We start from the raw sequence: 17,879 nt of genomic DNA on the forward strand, positions 1-17,879 counted from the left end.
CTATCTTTTGACTACATTGATGTCATAGATATTATAGTTACATTCAGTCCACTTTATTTGGAAACTTCCTTGTAACCTTTTGTAAACAGTTTGGAAGTGTTTGTTAAAAGAATAACTGAACAGTGATAACTGGGGGTTAAATTACACTGTAAAATTGCACAAAATAGTTGTGATCATATTTTGTGGAGCTCTGCTCTACCAGCTGATTGCACCGCTATGTCTGTCAACCCATCCCCACAAGGAAATATCAAACACAAAGGGGACAGTGTCTGACTCCAGTGAGCCACAAATGCACCAAAGAGGCTTTCCCCAACACAGTCCTCATTTATAGTTCTACAAAACTCCCACTGACAGGTGGATTCTTCTGTTTCAGTGCAGCTAGCCAACAATGGAGAAAACTAGTTGTTGCTGTCATATGCAGTACAAGGGTAACTCCTCTAGATTGCTTTTGTAGTTTTAGTATCCTTCTTTTCTTCAGAGTTATCAGTTCTGTGACTAGTTTGATGAAACAATGTCTGTTAGCACCAACCAAACCTATTCTATACTTGGACAAGTTGGCATAAAACATGCTCTAAAAACCAAACTTAAATATAATTTTACAGAAAGTGTCAAGACTTTGAGTTTATTTTAAGACTGGGGCTCAATACATTTAGTGCTCCACTTTAATTCTCAACTGTAACAGTTACAAATTGGTGACGACAAATTGGCGTTTTTAACTTGTAAATGCTTGATGTGGTTGAGCAGGAAACAGCAGCAGACTCTCAGCTGTGTTTTAAAGAGACAACAGATCAAAGAATTTCTTTTTACAGCATGTGTACAGTCTATTTGGAAACATTTCTACTACCAAAAATCAGTATACACTTTTAGGAAGTGTATACTGATTTGTCTCCTAAAATTGACCTTACAACTGTATAACTGATGCAGCTACACACATTGAAGGACAGAATCTGAAATACACTGTTTCAGTGAAGTCTTAGAGGAGAGAGCACTTCTTTGTCTTCTTGGTGATAGGTGGAGGGGACACGGCAATCCTGATGACCTCATCAAACAGAGTTTTAACGCCACATTGAGTCAAAGCTGAGCACTCCAGGTACTTGACAGAACCTGAAGACAGGAAACAGAGAGCCAGATTCCAGGCTTATTACTGGAATCTGCCGTCTTCCGTGATGATTTAAAAGAAAAAGTATTAGAGATAACTGAAGCCATTACCAATCTCTTTGGACAGGGCCAGTCCATCAGGGTAGTTAATGGGAGAGAGATTAGTCTTCTTCTCCTTCTTGTGCTTCTCTAAAGCGTCTTTGTCATCTCTCAGATCCATTTTGGTCCCCACGAGGATAATGGGAGTGTTGGGACAATGGTGTCTCACCTCTTTAATCCACTGCAAAGAGACAATGTTTATGAGTTTAACTTCCCAGCTCGGCCTGCACCACCTTGAACACTTTATTTTATTGAAGCTGCAGCTACTTCCTATTTGCATTGTCATTCTTTTGATTTTTGGTGAAGGAATCATGTGGAGCATTCCTAAATGGAGCTTGTATGTTCTCCCTGTGCTTTTGAGGGTTTCCTCCTACAACTCAAAGACATTTATGTTGGATTAAGTGCTGAATCTAATTTGGCTGTAGGTGTGGATGTGAGTTCGACTGGTTGTTTGAAGGCTTTAACTCTAAATGTTACAAAATAATGCTTATTACCTGGCTACAAACATACAATGCCATACAGTTGCTACATTATTTAAAAAATAAAAAACAAAAGAAGTTTATTTTAAAGGGGGAAGAAGGGAGTAAGACCCCTTTGAAATCCAAAGCCAGAGCAATAGGTCGGCATTGGTACACATTAGATGATCTAAAATAACTGTGATAAAGTAATTGCCCCTAAACCTAATAACTGGTAGTACCATCCTTGGCAGCAAGAACTGCAATCAAGCATTTGTAATAACTGCTAATGAGTACTTCACATCACTGTGGAGGAATTTTGACCCACTCTTCTCTGCCGAATTGTTTTCATTCAGCCCCACTGGAGGGTTTGCAAGCATGAAAGCCCTGTTTAAGGTTACCTAAGCATCTCAGTCAGGTTGAAACCTGGAGTTTGACTAGGTCACCCCAAAATCTTCATTTTGTTTCTTTGAGCCATACAGAGGTGGACATGCTGGTGTTTTTTGGATCATCGCCCTTCTGTATAATCCAAGACCTCTTGAGTCTCAGGGCATGAACTGATGGCCAAAAATTCTTCCGGATTTTCTGGTAGAAAGCGGAATTCATGGTTCCATCAATTACAACAAGTTGTCCAGGTCCTGAAGCAGCAAAGCAGCCCAGACCCTCATACAAGCACCACCATGTTTGACTGTTGGTATGATGGTGTTCTTATGAAATGCTGTGTGTCTTGGGGATCATCCAGATGCTTTTTGGCAAATGTGAGACATTTGTGTTCTCAGCAGTGATTTCCACCTTGGAGATCCAGTCTGCTACTCCTGGCTGCTTGCAGTGGGTTGCTAAGTTGGCATACGTCACACTTCAGATTAATCACACTTAGTAAAAAAAACAACTTTGTTTATTAAGAGAAAATATGCCTAACATAATTTTGATGGCACATTTTAAAAGTAAAAAAATGCTAAATATTTTGTCGCCCTTTTCCACTTTCTTGTCGTTTTCTGGTTTTATGAAAACTCACTACTTAATAGAAATTAACTCACATTATTCACTAATAAAATTAATTTGTAGTTGCGGGTCTACTTTCCATCATGTTAGAATCCTTTGGAAAATATAGTTACATTTTTCCATTGAATTTATGGTTAGGTCTTGATCCACAGCAGCTTGTGCTTGCTTTGCAGCACAGGCACAATATAAGTAAATGTCATAATATTGATATGACAGTACTGACACTGTCAGTACCTGACATTGTGCAGCCACCTTTCCATAATATAGCACCTACTCACCTTATGACGGACATTTTCAAATGACGCAGGAGACACGAGGGAAAAGCAGATGAGAAAAATATCCTGGTAAGACAAAGAAAGCAAAACAGTCAGAGCCTCAATTCTTTATATTTTGAAAATCAGTGAAAAAGCTGCCAATGTCCAGCGGAAAACTTAAAGACCTTCAGAAAGCATGGAGAACTACTGCTGAAGACCACTTTTAAAAAAAATCATAGGAACATCTTACTTCATTGGAAGTGAAATATAAAGAACTAAGGAGTGACTCAAATCTTTTGCACAGTAATGTAAGTGAAGTATAGCACAACATTGTGTGATCTTTCTTTTTGTGGTTGTTGTACCGTCAGTGGGTAGGAAAGGGGGCGGAGTCTGTCATAGTCTTCTTGTCCTGCTGTATCCCAAAGGTTCAGGCTCACCGGCTTCCCATCGAACAAAACACTGGCGGAGTAGTTGTCGAACCTGACAGAAGTGATGAAGCGCAAATAAACCAAACCCTTCTGGCTTTATATAGACTGTCAAAATATAACTACTGAAAAAAACAACTGAAGTGGAAGTTGATATCTTATCTGCCTTATTGTAGACTTTTATGGCGTCTGCTCTCTTAAATTTCACTCACTCGGAAGCTTGTTTATCAATGACTTCATGCCACAGTTACAGTAACAGCTAGGATCAGAATGAGATAGGCTGAAGGGTTTCCTCATAACATCCTGTAACATGTATTTCTGGTCTAGTTACAGTCCACTGCTGTGATTGTAAGCTCCTCTGCAAGCCAAATTTTCATACAATGCACTGATTTTAAAGGAGGGTGGAGACCGATCACTGTTTGCTAATCTTGCTTTAATAAATAAATAAATACTCACTGCACTGCAAAGTGCGATACTCACACTGTGGGGACGTACTCTCCAGGAAAGGCATTGGTGGTGTAGTTGATGAGCAGACAGGTCTTACCTACTTCTCTGTAGGGGAGAAGAAGCTGGATTAGCATTTACTGACAGAAGGCAAAAAACACAAAAACAATGCTGTGTCTGAACTGATGGACATTCAACTTTGTTACACTGGACTAAGGTTGCCAAAACTATTTAGGCAGGCTCACAGCCAGCCCCCCCTCTCTGGCAGCTGAACATATGAACAGTAGCTGACATCCACATCACTGAACAACACTTATCACATCACAACAGTTATCAGAAGTATCACCCTGTCTGGTACACATGTGAATGGTAGCTGTTTAACTAGCAGTAAATGTTAGCATTAAAGTAGCAGCTATAGCTAATCATAACACAGTAACTTTAATGACACATCGGAGAGCAACTTGGATTTTGTATCTTGCCTAAGGGTATTTCCACACAAACAGGAGCACCAGGGGTTAACCCAGCAACCTCCCAATCAGTCGGTGACCTGCTCTACCTGCTCTACCTGCTCTGAGCCACAGCCATCACATTTTACAGGTAAAAACCAGGTGTAAAAAATAAAATAAAGTAATATTGAGTAAGTGAACTCACCCGTCTCCGACGACGACACACTTAATGGTCTGCATTGCGCTGCAGCAACTGGAGGAATGCTGTCAGCCCAGGAGCTCATTTCTTATCAAGCTTCTTTGCTTTTTCCCTGAAAGTCGGATGCTGGGTCTGGGGCTGGGCGTGTCGTCAGTGTTACAGTCAAAGCTAGGAAAACAGGTTTTTTGCTCCATGGTAAGGTGGAGCCCTCCATCCATCCATCACTAGTTGTGCGCTCAAAATATAACCATTGAAGCCGATATTCAGCAGCAGTGGTACTACAGAGAGTATTGCCATTTTAATACTGTTTGCATGCACTGTTGTCCATCTTGGGTTCTGAAGTTGAGAGAGATAGGACTTCTCCCACCTTCTTCCTTCTGCAGCTCCTTTTAGCGGTCTCCATTTGTTGCTCCTTCTACAACTTCCATGCATCTTCTCTGCAGTCTTCCTCTTTTCCTCCTGCCTCTCAGCTCCACATTCAGAATCCTTTAACGTCTCTGACTTTCCAAGTGGAAATTCTGACTTGAGGGAAATTCCAGTTGAAATTGAAGTGTTCCTTTTTTATTATTATTATTTTAGCAGTTAATACAAATGTGTATGTGTGTAAACATATAATATAGCTGTTGTTGTGATTTGGTGCTGTATAAATAAAATTGAATTGACTTGAATATAGTTTATGAATTTTACACTTAAAGACAGTACAGCGAGCAGCTAGACATAAATACTGACAGCTTACTTTAATTAATACATTTGACTAGTATAATCAAATGTCTAATCCCAACTCACCAAAAGCCCAGCAACCTAAAACTATAGGTGTTATTTTTTATTTTATTTTATTTACACTACTATAAATTATCTTTGTTATCGAGACCTAGATATTTCACTAGAGTCACGAAAAAAAAAAGGCGTGAAACATAAACTAACATTAAGTGAACTCACCCGTCTCCGACAATAACACTTTTAATGCTCTGCATTGCGCTGCAGGAGCAGTAAGACACTGTCATAAATACACAACTGTGCTACTGCAGAGACTTCTAATATTACAGTTTGACGCGCACTGTTGTCAGCTTGAGTTTTTAAGTCAGGGTTAGTGGGACTTCGGCTAGTTTCTTTTCTTTTCTTCCTTTTTCTTTTCTTCCTTTTTTAAATTTTTTATTTAGAGGTCACCATCTGCATCCATCTCCCTCTCCAGCTGGCATCCTCACCTGTCACCCCAATCCTCTCCACTTCCTCCTTCGCTACATGCGTGGATCTTCTCTGTGGTCTTTCTCTTTTCTCCTGCCAGACAGCTCCCTATTCGACATCCTTTGACTTCTTGGACATTCCGAGTAGCAAATCCAACTTAAGGGGGAAATTCCTGTTGAAATTCCAACTCAGAGCTCCAGATATCTTCATAACTATAACTTGAGATAATACTATCTAGCATTTAACATGAGTTTACTCATAAATTATGAAGCATAACAGCAGCCACCACATCTGAGGTATTAAAAAAAGCCAAAATAAGTGGACAGGTCGATAGTGTGACAGGATTGAAACTTAAATTTGTTTTTCTACTCTAAATTCAACATTTTGTGTTGATGTTTCATCAACACAAGCACACTTTCCAGGTAAGCACATTTAAATTCCAGGTCTCCAAGAACGTTTCAATTTTATTTGTCACATACACAGTTATAGAAGTACATCGTACAGTGAAGTGCTCAGACTGACTGTACAAGTAAAGAGGAAGACATAATAAAGATGAATTCAAATAACTTTTTGAATAATAGCTATCTAATATAAATAACTAGAAGGGCATACATAGTTTCGGGGTGAGTACTGGGTAGCTGAGTAACTGGTGGGGTGGGGCAGCCAACAAGTGGTCCCATCGAGCAACCAAGTATTAGTGACAGTGTATTGGTATAACTGTTACATGGAAACTGTTATGGAAGGACAGAAATACATTGTTTTTGTGCATGTGTACTAGTGTTTTTCTTGTATTTCTTCAGCCACCCTCACCAGTAGCAGTCAAGTTCCCCTGTAACAGTTCCAGTGAAGGAAGTTTTAGAGGACAGAGCATTTATTTGCCTTCTTTTTGATGGGTGAAGGGCACAGGACAGCCCGAACGACCTCATCAAACACAGTTTTAACGCCACGTTGCGTCAGGGATGAGCACTCCAGGTACTGGACAGAACCTAAGGACGGGAAAAAGAAGGCAGCTGGTTTATTACTGGAATCTGCTGTCTTCCATGAATTATAATTAACCATTTAAAAAAGTATCAGAGATAACTGAAGCCATTACCAATCTCTTTGGACAGGGCCAGTCCTTGAGAATAAGTAATTGGAGAGATTTTATTCTTCTTCAGCTTCTCCAGGGTGTCCTTGTCATCTCTCAGGTCCAGTTTGGTGCCTACGAGGATTATGGGAGTGTTGGGACAATGGTGTCTCACCTCATGGCACCACTACACAGAGATAACATTTACAATTTAGGGATATGATGTTTTAGATCGTTCAGTGTTATCTTGAACACTTTATTTTATCAGTGCTGCAACTAATTGCCATTTGCATGAGAAGCCTGCTAAAGATGCAAACCAAGAATCCCAGCTGTGCACAAAATATTTGAAAACCAGATTTTCCAATATTTCCAGTGTTTGTTATCCTAACTTCTGTAAAGATCTCTCAAAACTATCTCTGAAAATGTAATTCAGTAAACACTTTTTGATGGAACTGCAAATAAACAATGCACTATTTTGCCCCAAATCCTGATCCAGTAAAACTCGTGGCTATAAGGGGGAAACTTCTGCGCAGCCAAACACACTAGAGTAGGGGTGTGACTTGTGCCATCAGCCAGTGACATTTGCCCACTTGGTGATATGAGTGACTTTTCTGTCTTTAGCCTGTGGTGACAGGCTGTTTGGATTGTGACTAATTGACGGTTTCTTGTAAACCTAGTGGAGGTCCTATTTTTTTTTTTTTGGGGGGGGGGGGGGGGGGGGGGGGGGGTGAATATTTATCTATTTGGTTCATTACTAAGCTACAATAATTCAAAGAATAGGCAAAGTTTGACATCTTCAAGTTAAAAATTTATAGAAAACAAACAAAACTTGGTCTTGTTTGGTGTTGGTCTCTTACACCCTTTCCAATGGAAAGTGGTTATACCGCACATGGTGTTAAACTTAAGTGGGAAACAAGTGTGACACACTGACAAATGTGTCTAATATCAAGCTAAATAATATGTTGTCTAAGAAGGTATGATAAGTATGGCGATAAATAGGCTGTGAAATCACCAGCAGTAGATTTGTAGACCTCAATCCCCTCTTTTTCGTCTTATTTGGACTCATGGTTATTCCCGTTTAAGTCTAGTATTTTTTTTTCCCGCTAACTACTGAGAAACTTTCAGTCTCTGTAGCTCATAAATACTCTGTTATATTCATGAGCTTGTTGCTGCCAACTTATGTCTGCAAAATGAACTGAGAAAGTAAAGTTGTGTGCAAGAAAAACAACAGCAACGATGTTGCTGTGATGCTGAGGGGATCTCTTCAACACAGCGGACCAGTACAACATCCATACAATATATCCATACAGATGAAGCCCCTCCGTCTGTCACTTTCCTCCACCTGGGGAAACAACTCATCCTTGACCCGGAATGGCCACACAACCTTTTTCTGTCTGAGAAACTATTTTTCATTCCTGTCACTTCACACTCAGCTGTGAGGCACTCCAATGCGAGCAGGAGGCCATCACCTGATGGAGCCACCAGAACCACATAATCTGCAAAAAGTAGAGACAAAATCTGCAATTGGACAGGCACCAACCACCTTGCAGCACCAGCAGCAGCAGCTCAGTGCATCGACATAAACAATGAAAATACAGAAAATGGTCCATTCAGACTCAATTTTCTCTGCCTTCCCTCTGCTGTTGAAGTTCTACTGGAGGTGACAGCTGAAGATAATGTGGACCAGGTCCTCTACCAGATCTCCCAACACACCTTCACACATTGGGTAAGAATTTGATGACAAGTTCTTAAGCAGAAATGATAAACATTTGTCAGCTGTCTCCACTTTCCTGTGTTCCTTTCATTTTATGACAAGTTGGAATCTGTACTATAATTACCTATACAATGTCTTGTTAGTTACAACTTTACTTTCCATCATATTAGGATCTTTCAGGAACTGTAGCTGCATTTTTCCAATGAGCTCATTGATTAGTTTTCCATCTACAGCTGCTTGTGCCTGTTTGGCAGCACAGGCATGAAATGAATGAACAACATGATGTCGACTACTCACCTTATGACGGACGTTTTCATACGAGGCAGGCATCACGAGTGAAAAGCAGATGAGAAACACATTCTGGTAAAACAGAAATACCAAAGTAATCACTGCCTGTAACAACCACTTCCTGTTCAGAAGAGTTTTTGAGTTTTATGCCAAATCTTTAGCTAGTAGCTCTTTGGAAATCACCTTGTTTGTGCAAAAATACTCTTTTTATGTCTGTTAAATTGTTATGTTTGAGATTTTTAGTCAATTCAACGAAAGAAATGGGAATAAATAATGTTTTTGCAACAGGTTTATAGTAACAAAGTGCTGGAAAACACAATTTAAAATCGGTTCTTTGCCATGTTGTCTGTTATCTGTCGACACAACAGTGGTTCATCCCTCAGCTTAAGTTCGTTTTTATACATGATTCTTAAATGGTTTAAATAAATAAATAAATAAATAAACACTGTAGAACTATTGCTCAAGAAGACTTAGAAGTGAGATATAAGGAAATGAGGGGTGACTTTTACACAATAATGTAAGTGAACTATAGCACAACATTGACTGATTGCTGACAATCAGAACGTAATCATGTTTTTGTTGTGGTTGTTGTACCGTCTCTGGGTAGGAAAGGGGGCGGAGTCTGTCGTAGTCTTCTTGTCCTGCTGTATCCCACAGGCCCAGGTTCACTGACTTCCCATCCATCATAACATTGGTGGAGTAGTTGTCGAACCTGATAGAAAATGAAGTGCGTAGAAGCTAAACCTTCAGGCTTAATATAAACTGGTAAAACATTACCTCTACTAAAATAAAAAACAGGAGAACAATGGAAATTGATTGATTTATTGGTTCATTATTCCACTTCTATGATTCTAAAATCCTCTGCAAGGCTAATTTTAATATAAAAAATTCACACGATGTCAAGCAATGCCAAGCATGATTGTGTAAGGATTGTGCAGGAGGATGAAAAACCAATTACTGACTTACACAGAGGGAATTTCCTCTCCGGGAAAGGCGTTGGTGGTGTAGCTGATGAGCAGACAGGTCTTACCCACTGCTCTGGAATGAAGAAGAGGCTGGATTAGCATTTATTGAAAGAAGGCAAAAAACTCACCAAAAGTTGTTACTGTTCATCTCAACGTAGCGTTTTCAGTGGGAGAAACGTTTCGACACTCATCCAAGTGACTTCTTCAGTCTTTTATAAGTTTTCCCCAAGCTTATAAACACTCTGTGATGATCAATGATCAAGTAGTTAGTTAGGATTATGTGTTAACTAATTATTTCCACAATAATTAGTTAAATAAAATAAATAAATAAATAAATAAAACAAATAATTAACCACAATTCAGTGGGTACCACACTGAACTTAGAGGAAAGAAAAGTATTGATCCTATTGCGCTAGTATCAGTCCAATACCAATAACAGAGTAGGTATCGATATTATCGATGTATGTCTTTCTAATCTTTCTCCGAGTGAAGTTAGCTCTTTCTTTTCTCCCTGTGACATACAACAGCCGGACCTTTAACTAGCAAACACCACTTGTGAGGACAAACTGCACATATAAAAGTTTGTGGGTTTGCTGATGTTTGCTGAGCTGATAGAAACGTTTGCATTTGAAATGATCTGCTAATTAAACAATATTACTCCCTTTATGCTCTCTCGTCTTCTGTAGGGCTAGTTTAGATGCTGAAGTAAATCTATGTACATCAAAAACAAAAAAGACTTTAAACCCCTGACTTCACCACCTTTGCCTTATATTCATCTCATTTTATGCGGACATCCCTTGTATTAAATTTGCCTTTAATGTGTCACTGTTTAGGCTCAAACCAAAAATAAGGAGCCTGTTCTGAAAACGCGCGGAGTAGAAAGTACAGATATTTGTCTGTTAAACCAAACAAACAAATAATAATAATAAAACCTATTCATCCCCCCCCCCCCCCCCCCCCCCCCCCCCCCCCCCCCCCCCCCACCCCCCCCCCCCCCCCCCCCCCCCCCCCCCCCCCCCCCCCCCCCCTAGTATCAACATGGTATAAAGTATCAGCATCGAGTTTGCAGCATCGCTAACCACCTGTAAAATATCAGTATTAACTACTTATATTAAATGAACTTACCCGTCTCCAATGACAACACACTTAATGGGTTGCATTGTGCTGTAGCAGCTGGAGAAATGCGGTTAGCCCGGGAGCCAGCCAACAACAGCTCATTCTCATCATGCTGCCTTGCTTTAACCTTGAAAGTTGGATGCTGGTGCTGCGCTGGGAATGTCATCCGCGTTCCAGTGCTCGGAAAACAGGTTTTTTGCACCATGGCGAGGTGGAGGCCTCCGCCTATCAGGAGCAACGCAAAGCATGTTTTTCGTTGTTGTTGCTGTTGTAACATATTCCTGGATAGAGCCCGCTCGATCATAAGTACACATCAGGTGGTACTAGAGACTTCAAGTATTACAGTTTTGTTATATACTGTTTGCACGCACTGTTGTCACCTCCAGAGTCGGGGTTGGTGGGACTTCTCCCACTTTCTTCTTTCGGCTGTTTCCTTTAAAGGTCTCCATCTGCCCCTACACCTTGCATCCTCTCCTGCCACCCCAACCGTCTGCATGTCCTGCTTCGCTACATCTACGGATCTTCTCTGTGGTCTTCCTCTTTTCCTCCTGCCAGACAGCTCCATATTCAGCATCCTTTGACTTCTCGGACTTTCCAAGTGGAAAATCCGAATTTAAGGAGAATTCCAGTTTCCCATTTGGAGGAGCTCCAGATAACGTCATAACTTTTAACGCGAGTTTACTCATAAATTTCCTGGATATATTCCCATATTTTCATGGGCTGCTCCGGAAGTAGTAGCAGCAACCGCTTCTGAGGTTTAAAAAATTTGCCGCGCTTGTATTGTTTTTGTTTCAACTGTGTAACAGTGTTATTATTCCTTATTCCTCCGATAAGTCAAGTCTCTTAATGAACCTTTCGGGCTTTCGTCCTCAACCGTGATGTAGTTTTTTTTTTTTTTTTTTTTTTAACTTTATGTAATGAAGAACATGAAGGAAAAGTGCACCTAAAAGATTAACTCCACGCTTAAAGTCACATGCTCATACAAGATTTTATTGGCTTTTTTTTTTTTTTTTTTTTAAAGTGAGGTAATTGAAAAAGGATATTCCTGGTGTCAGATGAACAAAGTGAGTGAGTCTAACTTCTGTATAAACAGGTTATGGCACATGAAAAGTGGAGGCAAGAAAACTTCACAAATGGTTACTTCAAGCTTTTTGTTGACAGCAAGGTGACACGACTGCCTTCACAAAGTGAACACCTGCTAAATATGGTGGAGCTGAATGAACAGCAGCAGGTGGTCAGCTGTGTTTTAAACCTTTGAGATGACAGAGCAAAGGTTTTGAAGTTTTTTACTTGTAAAAGCTTGAGATACACACACACATATATAGTCAAAACTTTCAAGTTTTTTTCAGAAGAACAAACGATTCTTTGGTCAGTTCCAACTTAAAAAAGTATGTACCTTTATTAAATAAAATCTCAACAAACTGCATTGTATCATATACTTTCTTTTGCATATATTTGTATATAAACCATTTTAAATTGTTGGGAAACAATCTAACAACTGAATAGACAAAACCCCACTCTGTATATATCCTCAGTACAAATCTGGGAAATTACATATGGTAAATGGCCTGTATTTGTATAGCGCTTTTCTAGTCCCTAAGGACCCCAAAGCGCTTTACACAACCAGTCATCCACCCATTCACACACACATTCACACCCTGGTGATGGCAAGCTACATTGTAGCCACAGCCACCCTGGGGCACACTGACAGAGGCGAGGCTGCCGGACACTGGCGTCACCGGGCCCTCTGACCACCACCAGTAGGCAACATAAAAGTATATAAGACTGACATTCATCCAGCTTTGGTTTGCTTGTCTTTTAAGGCAATAAATAAACGAATAAATAAATGTTAAAAAAAATAAAAAGACAGGCTCAAGAAGTGCAGTATTCTCCGTGAAATGGGCAGTGAGGCTCACATATAGATGCTTTGTTAGACTTTAAATAGACAAAATATCTGTTGAATGTCTGTTGGGGACGAGGAAAACTTATTTTGCAGTAATTATATTTATCATTTTGTAACCCTGCCCTACTTCCACTTAAAACAAACAAAGCAACTGACTGTAAGCACACACACACAAACAGTGGGGGGACAAAAGCTGAAGGCAGTCTGTGGTGTGTCTTACAAACCATCCAATACATATTAGAAGGCCTCGAGAAATTCATGGTCTCCTCTATACAGTATTGTTAGGACAGAATTAGGGTCTAAAATAGTCCAACTTCTTCTCGTAAGCTTGACCCTGCGTTGGTATAACTGAAGTTTTGTGTGTGTATACTGGTGTGTTTCTCCCTCACCACTAGCAGTCATGTTCCCCTGTAACTGTTCCAGTGAAGGAAGTCTTAGAGGAGAGAGCATCTCTTCCCCTTCTTTTTGACAGGTGGAGGGCACAGGACGGCCCGGATGGCCTCATCGAACAAAGTTTTAAGACCACGCTGAGTCAGGGCTGAACACTCCAGGTACTTGACAGAACCTGAAGACAGGAAATGGAAACCCACTAGTTTATTATTGGAATCTGTCATCTTCCATTAATTACATTTAATTGTTAAATTATCAGAGATAACTGAATCATTACCAATCTCTTTGGCCATGGCCAGTCCTTGAAGATAGGAAATTGGGGAGAGTTTCTTTCCCTTTAGCACCTCCAGGGTTTCCTTCTCAGCCCTCAGATCCAGTTTAGTGCCCACGAGGATTATGGGAGTGGTGGGACAATTATGTCTCACCTCAGGATACCACTGCACAGACACAGGGGTGTCCTTTTTCAAAACTGTCTGTTATCTTAAGCACATTATTTTATAATAGCTTCAAGTGATTACTGTTTGCAATGCCAGTCTACTGTTTTGTTTTTGGATGAATTAATTATTTTGGACCTTTCTGCATGTTCTCCTTGTGCTTATGAGGCTTTCCCCCCACCATTCAAAGACACTGGTGATTCTAATTAGACTCTTGGTGTGGATTTGAATGGTGGCCTCCAAGTTAGATAAAGTTCCTTCCATATATTTTCTGTCACTTGTCCAGACCTCCCACCCCAAAGCCACCTCTTCAGGCTTATCTGTGGGGAACACCTAGGCATTTCCAAGCCGGCCAAGAAATGCAATCTCTTCAGTGTGTCCTGGATCTACTCCAAGGCAGTACATCCCTGGAAGACTTTGTCCACGAGGCACCCTGGAGGCATCTTAGTCAGGTTGCCTTAACTACCTCAGTTGACTCCTTTTGATGTAGAGGAGTGGCAGCTTTACTCTGAGTCACTCCCAAACGACTAAACTCTGCACACTATCTCTAAGGGTGAGGCTAGCCTTCAAAGAAAGCTCATTTCTGCTGCTAAAATCTGCAATCTCATTCTTCCAGTCACTACGCAAGCTTGTGATGATAGGTGAAGGCAGGGACACAGAATAGTAAATCAGCAGCTTTGCTTTCATGCTCAGCTCTCTTCACTACAACAGACAGGTACAGTGTCCATATCTGCAGACACTTCACCCATTATGAGACATTTCCAAAATTTCCACTCTTTAACATGTCAGGATCCTTCAGGCAATATAACTGTATTTTTCTATTATTGATCAGGTTTCCATCTACAGAACAGGCATAAAATGAGTAAACATCATGGTACTGACACTGAGAGCTGGACTAGTAAAATCTAAACAAGCTAACCCCATCAAAAAGTCTTTCCATAATACAGCCACTACTCACCTTATGACGGACGTTTTCATACGAGGTACAACACACAAGCGAAAAGCAGATAAGAAAAATGTCCTGGTAAGACAAAGAAACAAAGCAGTCAGAACCTAATCTCTTTGTATTTTGCAACAAAATTGGTGCAGCAATTTATTTAAATGTGCATGCATACACTTGTGGAGTTTACATACTCTGATTATGAACATGACTGTCATGGTAATTTGGGGCTTTTAGTATTTCTTGGAACTGTTATTTTCCAAAGTGGAATGACTGTACAGCATACGTCTTTGGATACTGGCTGTCTTTTCTTATATTTCCCATCAAGGGGATCCCACACTGCTTTAATAATGTTCTGTCAGGAAAGGTTTCTTGACAACCACCCTTTAACTGAGGTAATTTCTGATGAGGCTTTCGTGAATGGCCGATGGATCATCCTTGAGTTAGGTGCCTTTTTTTATTCCTGAATGATTCACGCGTCAGTGTTAAATGGCTTAAGATATAGCCAAACCAAAAAAAAAGAAACATTTCTCTAAAGAAATGAGGCAAGGCTCAAGTACTGTAAGTGAACTTTAACACAGCATTGTGATCTTTTTTTGTATGTGATCTTTTTTTTGTACCGTCTGTGAGTAAGAAAGTGGGCGAAGTTTGTCATAGTCTGCTTGTCCTGCTGTATCCCAGAGAGCCAAGGTCACTGGGTTCCCATCCACCATAACATTGGAAGAGTAGTGGTCGAACCTGACAGAAGTGATGAAGTGTGAATGAGCTAAACTTAGTTTAATATAAACTGTTAAAACATTACCTCTACTAAAATTTAAAAAACAAAAAAACAAAAGAGACAGAACCTAAATGGAAATCAACCTTTCCTCTTATTTATTGTGCCCTTTAGTGGCTTCTGCTCTCTCTAAAGAAATATTCACTCATTTTTTAAATCTAACTGAACCAAACGCCTGTGTATCATCCCACAGTTACAGTAATGAGGATCAGCACTTTCCACAGCTGAAACAGAATCAGATTAGGTGGAGTTTCCTCATAACTTTCTGTAACACATATTTTTCTTGGCTAGTTACACTCTCGACCTGTCCAGGATGTACCCCACCTCTTGACCTATGACAGCTGGGATTGGCTCCAGCCCTGATAAGGATAAACAGAAGTGGATGGATGGATGGATAGTTAGAGTGAACTGCTGTGATTGTAGCCTCTTCCACAAGCCAAGCTTTCACATTACATGATTCTGCAACATGATCCCAGCTTGATCATGAAGTGAAGAAGATGGAGACTGATTACTGACTGCTAGTCTTGCATAAATAAATAAATGTTCACTGCACTGCACATTTGGATACTCACACCGAAGGGATTTCCTCTCCGGGAAAGGCATTGGTGGTGTAGCTGGTGAGCAGACAGGTCTTACCCACTCCTCTGTAAGGGAGAAGAGGCTGGATTAGCATTTATTGGGGAAAGGAAAAAAAAAGTGTGACTGGGCTCAGATCTTACAAATACTGACATAAGCAACAATCGTTACAATTTCATTTCTACAAACGGTGTTAAGATCAGTGAACTGAGGAGACTGCACCTTTTGCGTGACTGGGGTCAGGTCAGTACCAGTTGTGCTACTTTTCCAAATCCCTGATCGATCTAATCATTTGGAATGTACAATACCTTGAAACAGTATTTGTACAACCTGAACTTTTCCACAATTTGCCACGTTACAATGACAAAATGAAAGGGATTTTATGTGATATACCAGCAAAAAGTAGTGCGAAATTGCTTCCATAGTATTCTACATAATATTGTACATTTAAAAATATCTTAATCTAACATACAATGTGTCATAATAGAATTTTCCATTCTGAAAACACCATCACCAAAACAAAGGAATCCATCAGACATAGTACTACACGTTGCTGTGTTTGTGTCTACAAAGTGTTACTACATGAGACAACCTAGAAAATAATGCAAAAACCACAACAGCATAAAATGCTGTCGATTTAAAAACTAATAAATAAATAAATATTCCTCTATATTCTCAAGAAAACTTCCTGCTTTGATTATTTTTCTGCTGATGCTTCTCCTCCTTTATTAAGTTAAACTGTAGTTTTTCCTCTGAAACAGCGCTGCTTAGTGGCTTCATGAAAGCTGAGGTGGAACGGGATCAGGTGTTCCCAGCACTGTCGTCTATCGCTTTCCCTTTCAGCACTGAGTGAAGCACTTTTGAAAGTGAAAGTCAGTTTGTGGATTTAACATTTGAGCACACTGTTTGGAGATGCAGTGCTAAAAATCAGAGGCTGGGATGCTGAAAATAAAAATAGTGTATCTTTATATTCCCGCCGAGGATCAGAAATTGTTTAGCATATTTATGATTTTTTTTGTTCCAAAATAAATTAAAAATAAATAAATAAATAAATAAATAAAAGATATGGCATCGAAAATTGTTGCCTATCCCCCCACTATCAAGTTTGAAATGACGATATCATGAAAACACCAAACCTTTAGCTAATGTTATATTTAAAGGTAAAAATCAGGTTTAAAACATGAACTAATACCGATTAAATAAACGTACCCGTCTCCGACGACAACGCATTTAACGGTCTGCATTGCGCCGCAGCTAGCCCGAGAGCCAGCTAATCCCAGATCGATGCTCATCATGCTTTCCTTTTAACCGGATGGTCGGAGCTGGAGATGAGCACTCATCAAGTCGAGGTCAAGCCAGCCGCACCTTCAATTTTCCTGCTCCTCTATTCTTAATATTACGGTACTGGTGCCGTCCAGAAATCCAGAAACCCAATGAAAGACGTCTTTATCCTGTAGCTTTAAATCAGTTTTCATTTTATTTGCAAAAATAAACCTTTACCTTGTGGTTAATAAGTAATACAAGTTATTATAATAACGTATTAGACATACATAACAAATTATAAAGCAGTTTTAACAGGATATTTAACATTGCGACATTGAAGAAATATTTCAGTAAATTTTCATTCACGTCTCCCAGCTCACAGTTAGTGTCATAGCATATAACTAAAATAAAACAAGACAAAAATAAAAGTCCGTAAATACTCCATCTAATCAATTTATATACAGTATTATCGTATTGCTTCCATAATATTGTACATTTAGAAACATAGTGTTGCATATAATGTGTTATAATGTTATATAATTTTCCATGATCAATAATTGTAATCGAACACTTGTAATTTATATTCTAGGGTCTTACAAGTTGAGAGAACAGTTGCTGTGGATTGGATCTATATATATGGAATTGAATTGAATAGTTCTGGTGATGTATTAGTTTCACTGGACTGCTATTCAGGTTTACCCCAATTACTCTAGAGTACTGTACAGTCATTGGTTTACCATGACTGTACACGTGGTGAGTCTTACCTCATATCTGTACAGTTTTAGAAAAAATAAAAAAATAAAAGCAAAGTTCACTTATATTACATTATCATGCAAGATGCT

At 39.6% G+C, this 17,879-nt stretch overlaps 3 protein-coding genes across 3 annotated transcripts; all 3 read right to left on the reverse strand.

Moving 5' to 3' along the window:
• Positions 1-483: 483 nt before the first annotated feature.
• LOC146520115 (ras-related C3 botulinum toxin substrate 1-like) lies at positions 484-4,585 on the reverse strand. The gene is made up of 6 exons (XM_085156859.1): positions 4,429-4,585; positions 3,814-3,885; positions 3,271-3,388; positions 2,933-2,995; positions 1,210-1,378; positions 484-1,104 (listed from the first exon to the last, which is right to left on the reverse strand). The coding sequence occupies exons 1-6, from the start codon at positions 4,461-4,463 to the stop codon at positions 974-976; spliced, it is 588 nt and encodes a 195-aa protein (XP_085012985.1). The 5' UTR covers positions 4,464-4,585; the 3' UTR covers positions 484-973.
• Positions 4,586-5,011: 426 nt separating this feature from the next.
• Positions 5,012-10,915, reverse strand: LOC146520116 (ras-related C3 botulinum toxin substrate 1-like). The gene is made up of 6 exons (XM_085156861.1): positions 10,766-10,915; positions 9,642-9,713; positions 9,270-9,387; positions 8,685-8,747; positions 6,701-6,860; positions 5,012-6,593 (listed from the first exon to the last, which is right to left on the reverse strand). The coding sequence occupies exons 1-6, from the start codon at positions 10,798-10,800 to the stop codon at positions 6,463-6,465; spliced, it is 579 nt and encodes a 192-aa protein (XP_085012987.1). The 5' UTR covers positions 10,801-10,915; the 3' UTR covers positions 5,012-6,462.
• A 1,080-nt stretch (positions 10,916-11,995) lies between these two features.
• Positions 11,996-15,888, reverse strand: LOC146520117 (ras-related C3 botulinum toxin substrate 1-like). The gene is made up of 5 exons (XM_085156863.1): positions 15,771-15,888; positions 15,044-15,161; positions 14,442-14,504; positions 13,327-13,486; positions 11,996-13,224 (listed from the first exon to the last, which is right to left on the reverse strand). Exons 1-5 carry the CDS (start codon positions 15,869-15,871, stop codon positions 13,094-13,096), a joined length of 573 nt encoding a protein of 190 aa, XP_085012989.1. The 5' UTR covers positions 15,872-15,888; the 3' UTR covers positions 11,996-13,093.
• Between the last annotated feature and the right edge of the window lie 1,991 nt (positions 15,889-17,879).

The sequence above is a fragment of the Neolamprologus multifasciatus genome, chromosome 4 (genome assembly GCF_963576455.1).
Source record: "Neolamprologus multifasciatus chromosome 4, fNeoMul1.2, whole genome shotgun sequence".
In the NCBI taxonomy this organism is placed as follows: domain Eukaryota; kingdom Metazoa; phylum Chordata; class Actinopteri; order Cichliformes; family Cichlidae; genus Neolamprologus; species Neolamprologus multifasciatus.

Excerpts from the sequence above, each read along its gene's own strand:
- LOC146520115 (XM_085156859.1), bottom strand. The coding sequence starts at position 4,463 with ATGCAGACCATTAAGTGTGTCGTCGTCGGAGACGG. Across the intron at positions 3,886-4,428 it reads TGTGTCGTCGTCGGAGACGG|AGAAGTAGGTAAGACCTGTC; the intron begins GTGAGTTCACTT and ends TCTCCCCTACAG. Across the intron at positions 2,996-3,270 it reads CCCTTTCCTACCCACTGACG|GATATTTTTCTCATCTGCTT; the intron begins GTACAACAACCA and ends TTGTCTTACCAG.
- LOC146520116 (XM_085156861.1), bottom strand. The coding sequence starts at position 10,800 with ATGCAACCCATTAAGTGTGTTGTCATTGGAGACGG. Across the intron at positions 9,714-10,765 it reads TGTGTTGTCATTGGAGACGG|AGCAGTGGGTAAGACCTGTC; the intron begins GTAAGTTCATTT and ends TCTTCATTCCAG. Across the intron at positions 8,748-9,269 it reads CCCTTTCCTACCCAGAGACG|AATGTGTTTCTCATCTGCTT; the intron begins GTACAACAACCA and ends CTGTTTTACCAG.
- LOC146520117 (XM_085156863.1), bottom strand. The coding sequence starts at position 15,871 with ATGCTAATCCAGCCTCTTCTCCCTTACAGAGGAGTGGGTAAGACCTGT. Across the intron at positions 15,162-15,770 it reads GGAGAGGAAATCCCTTCGGT|GTTCGACCACTACTCTTCCA; the intron begins GTGAGTATCCAA and ends CACTTCTGTCAG. Across the intron at positions 14,505-15,043 it reads CACTTTCTTACTCACAGACG|GACATTTTTCTTATCTGCTT; the intron begins GTACAAAAAAAA and ends TTGTCTTACCAG.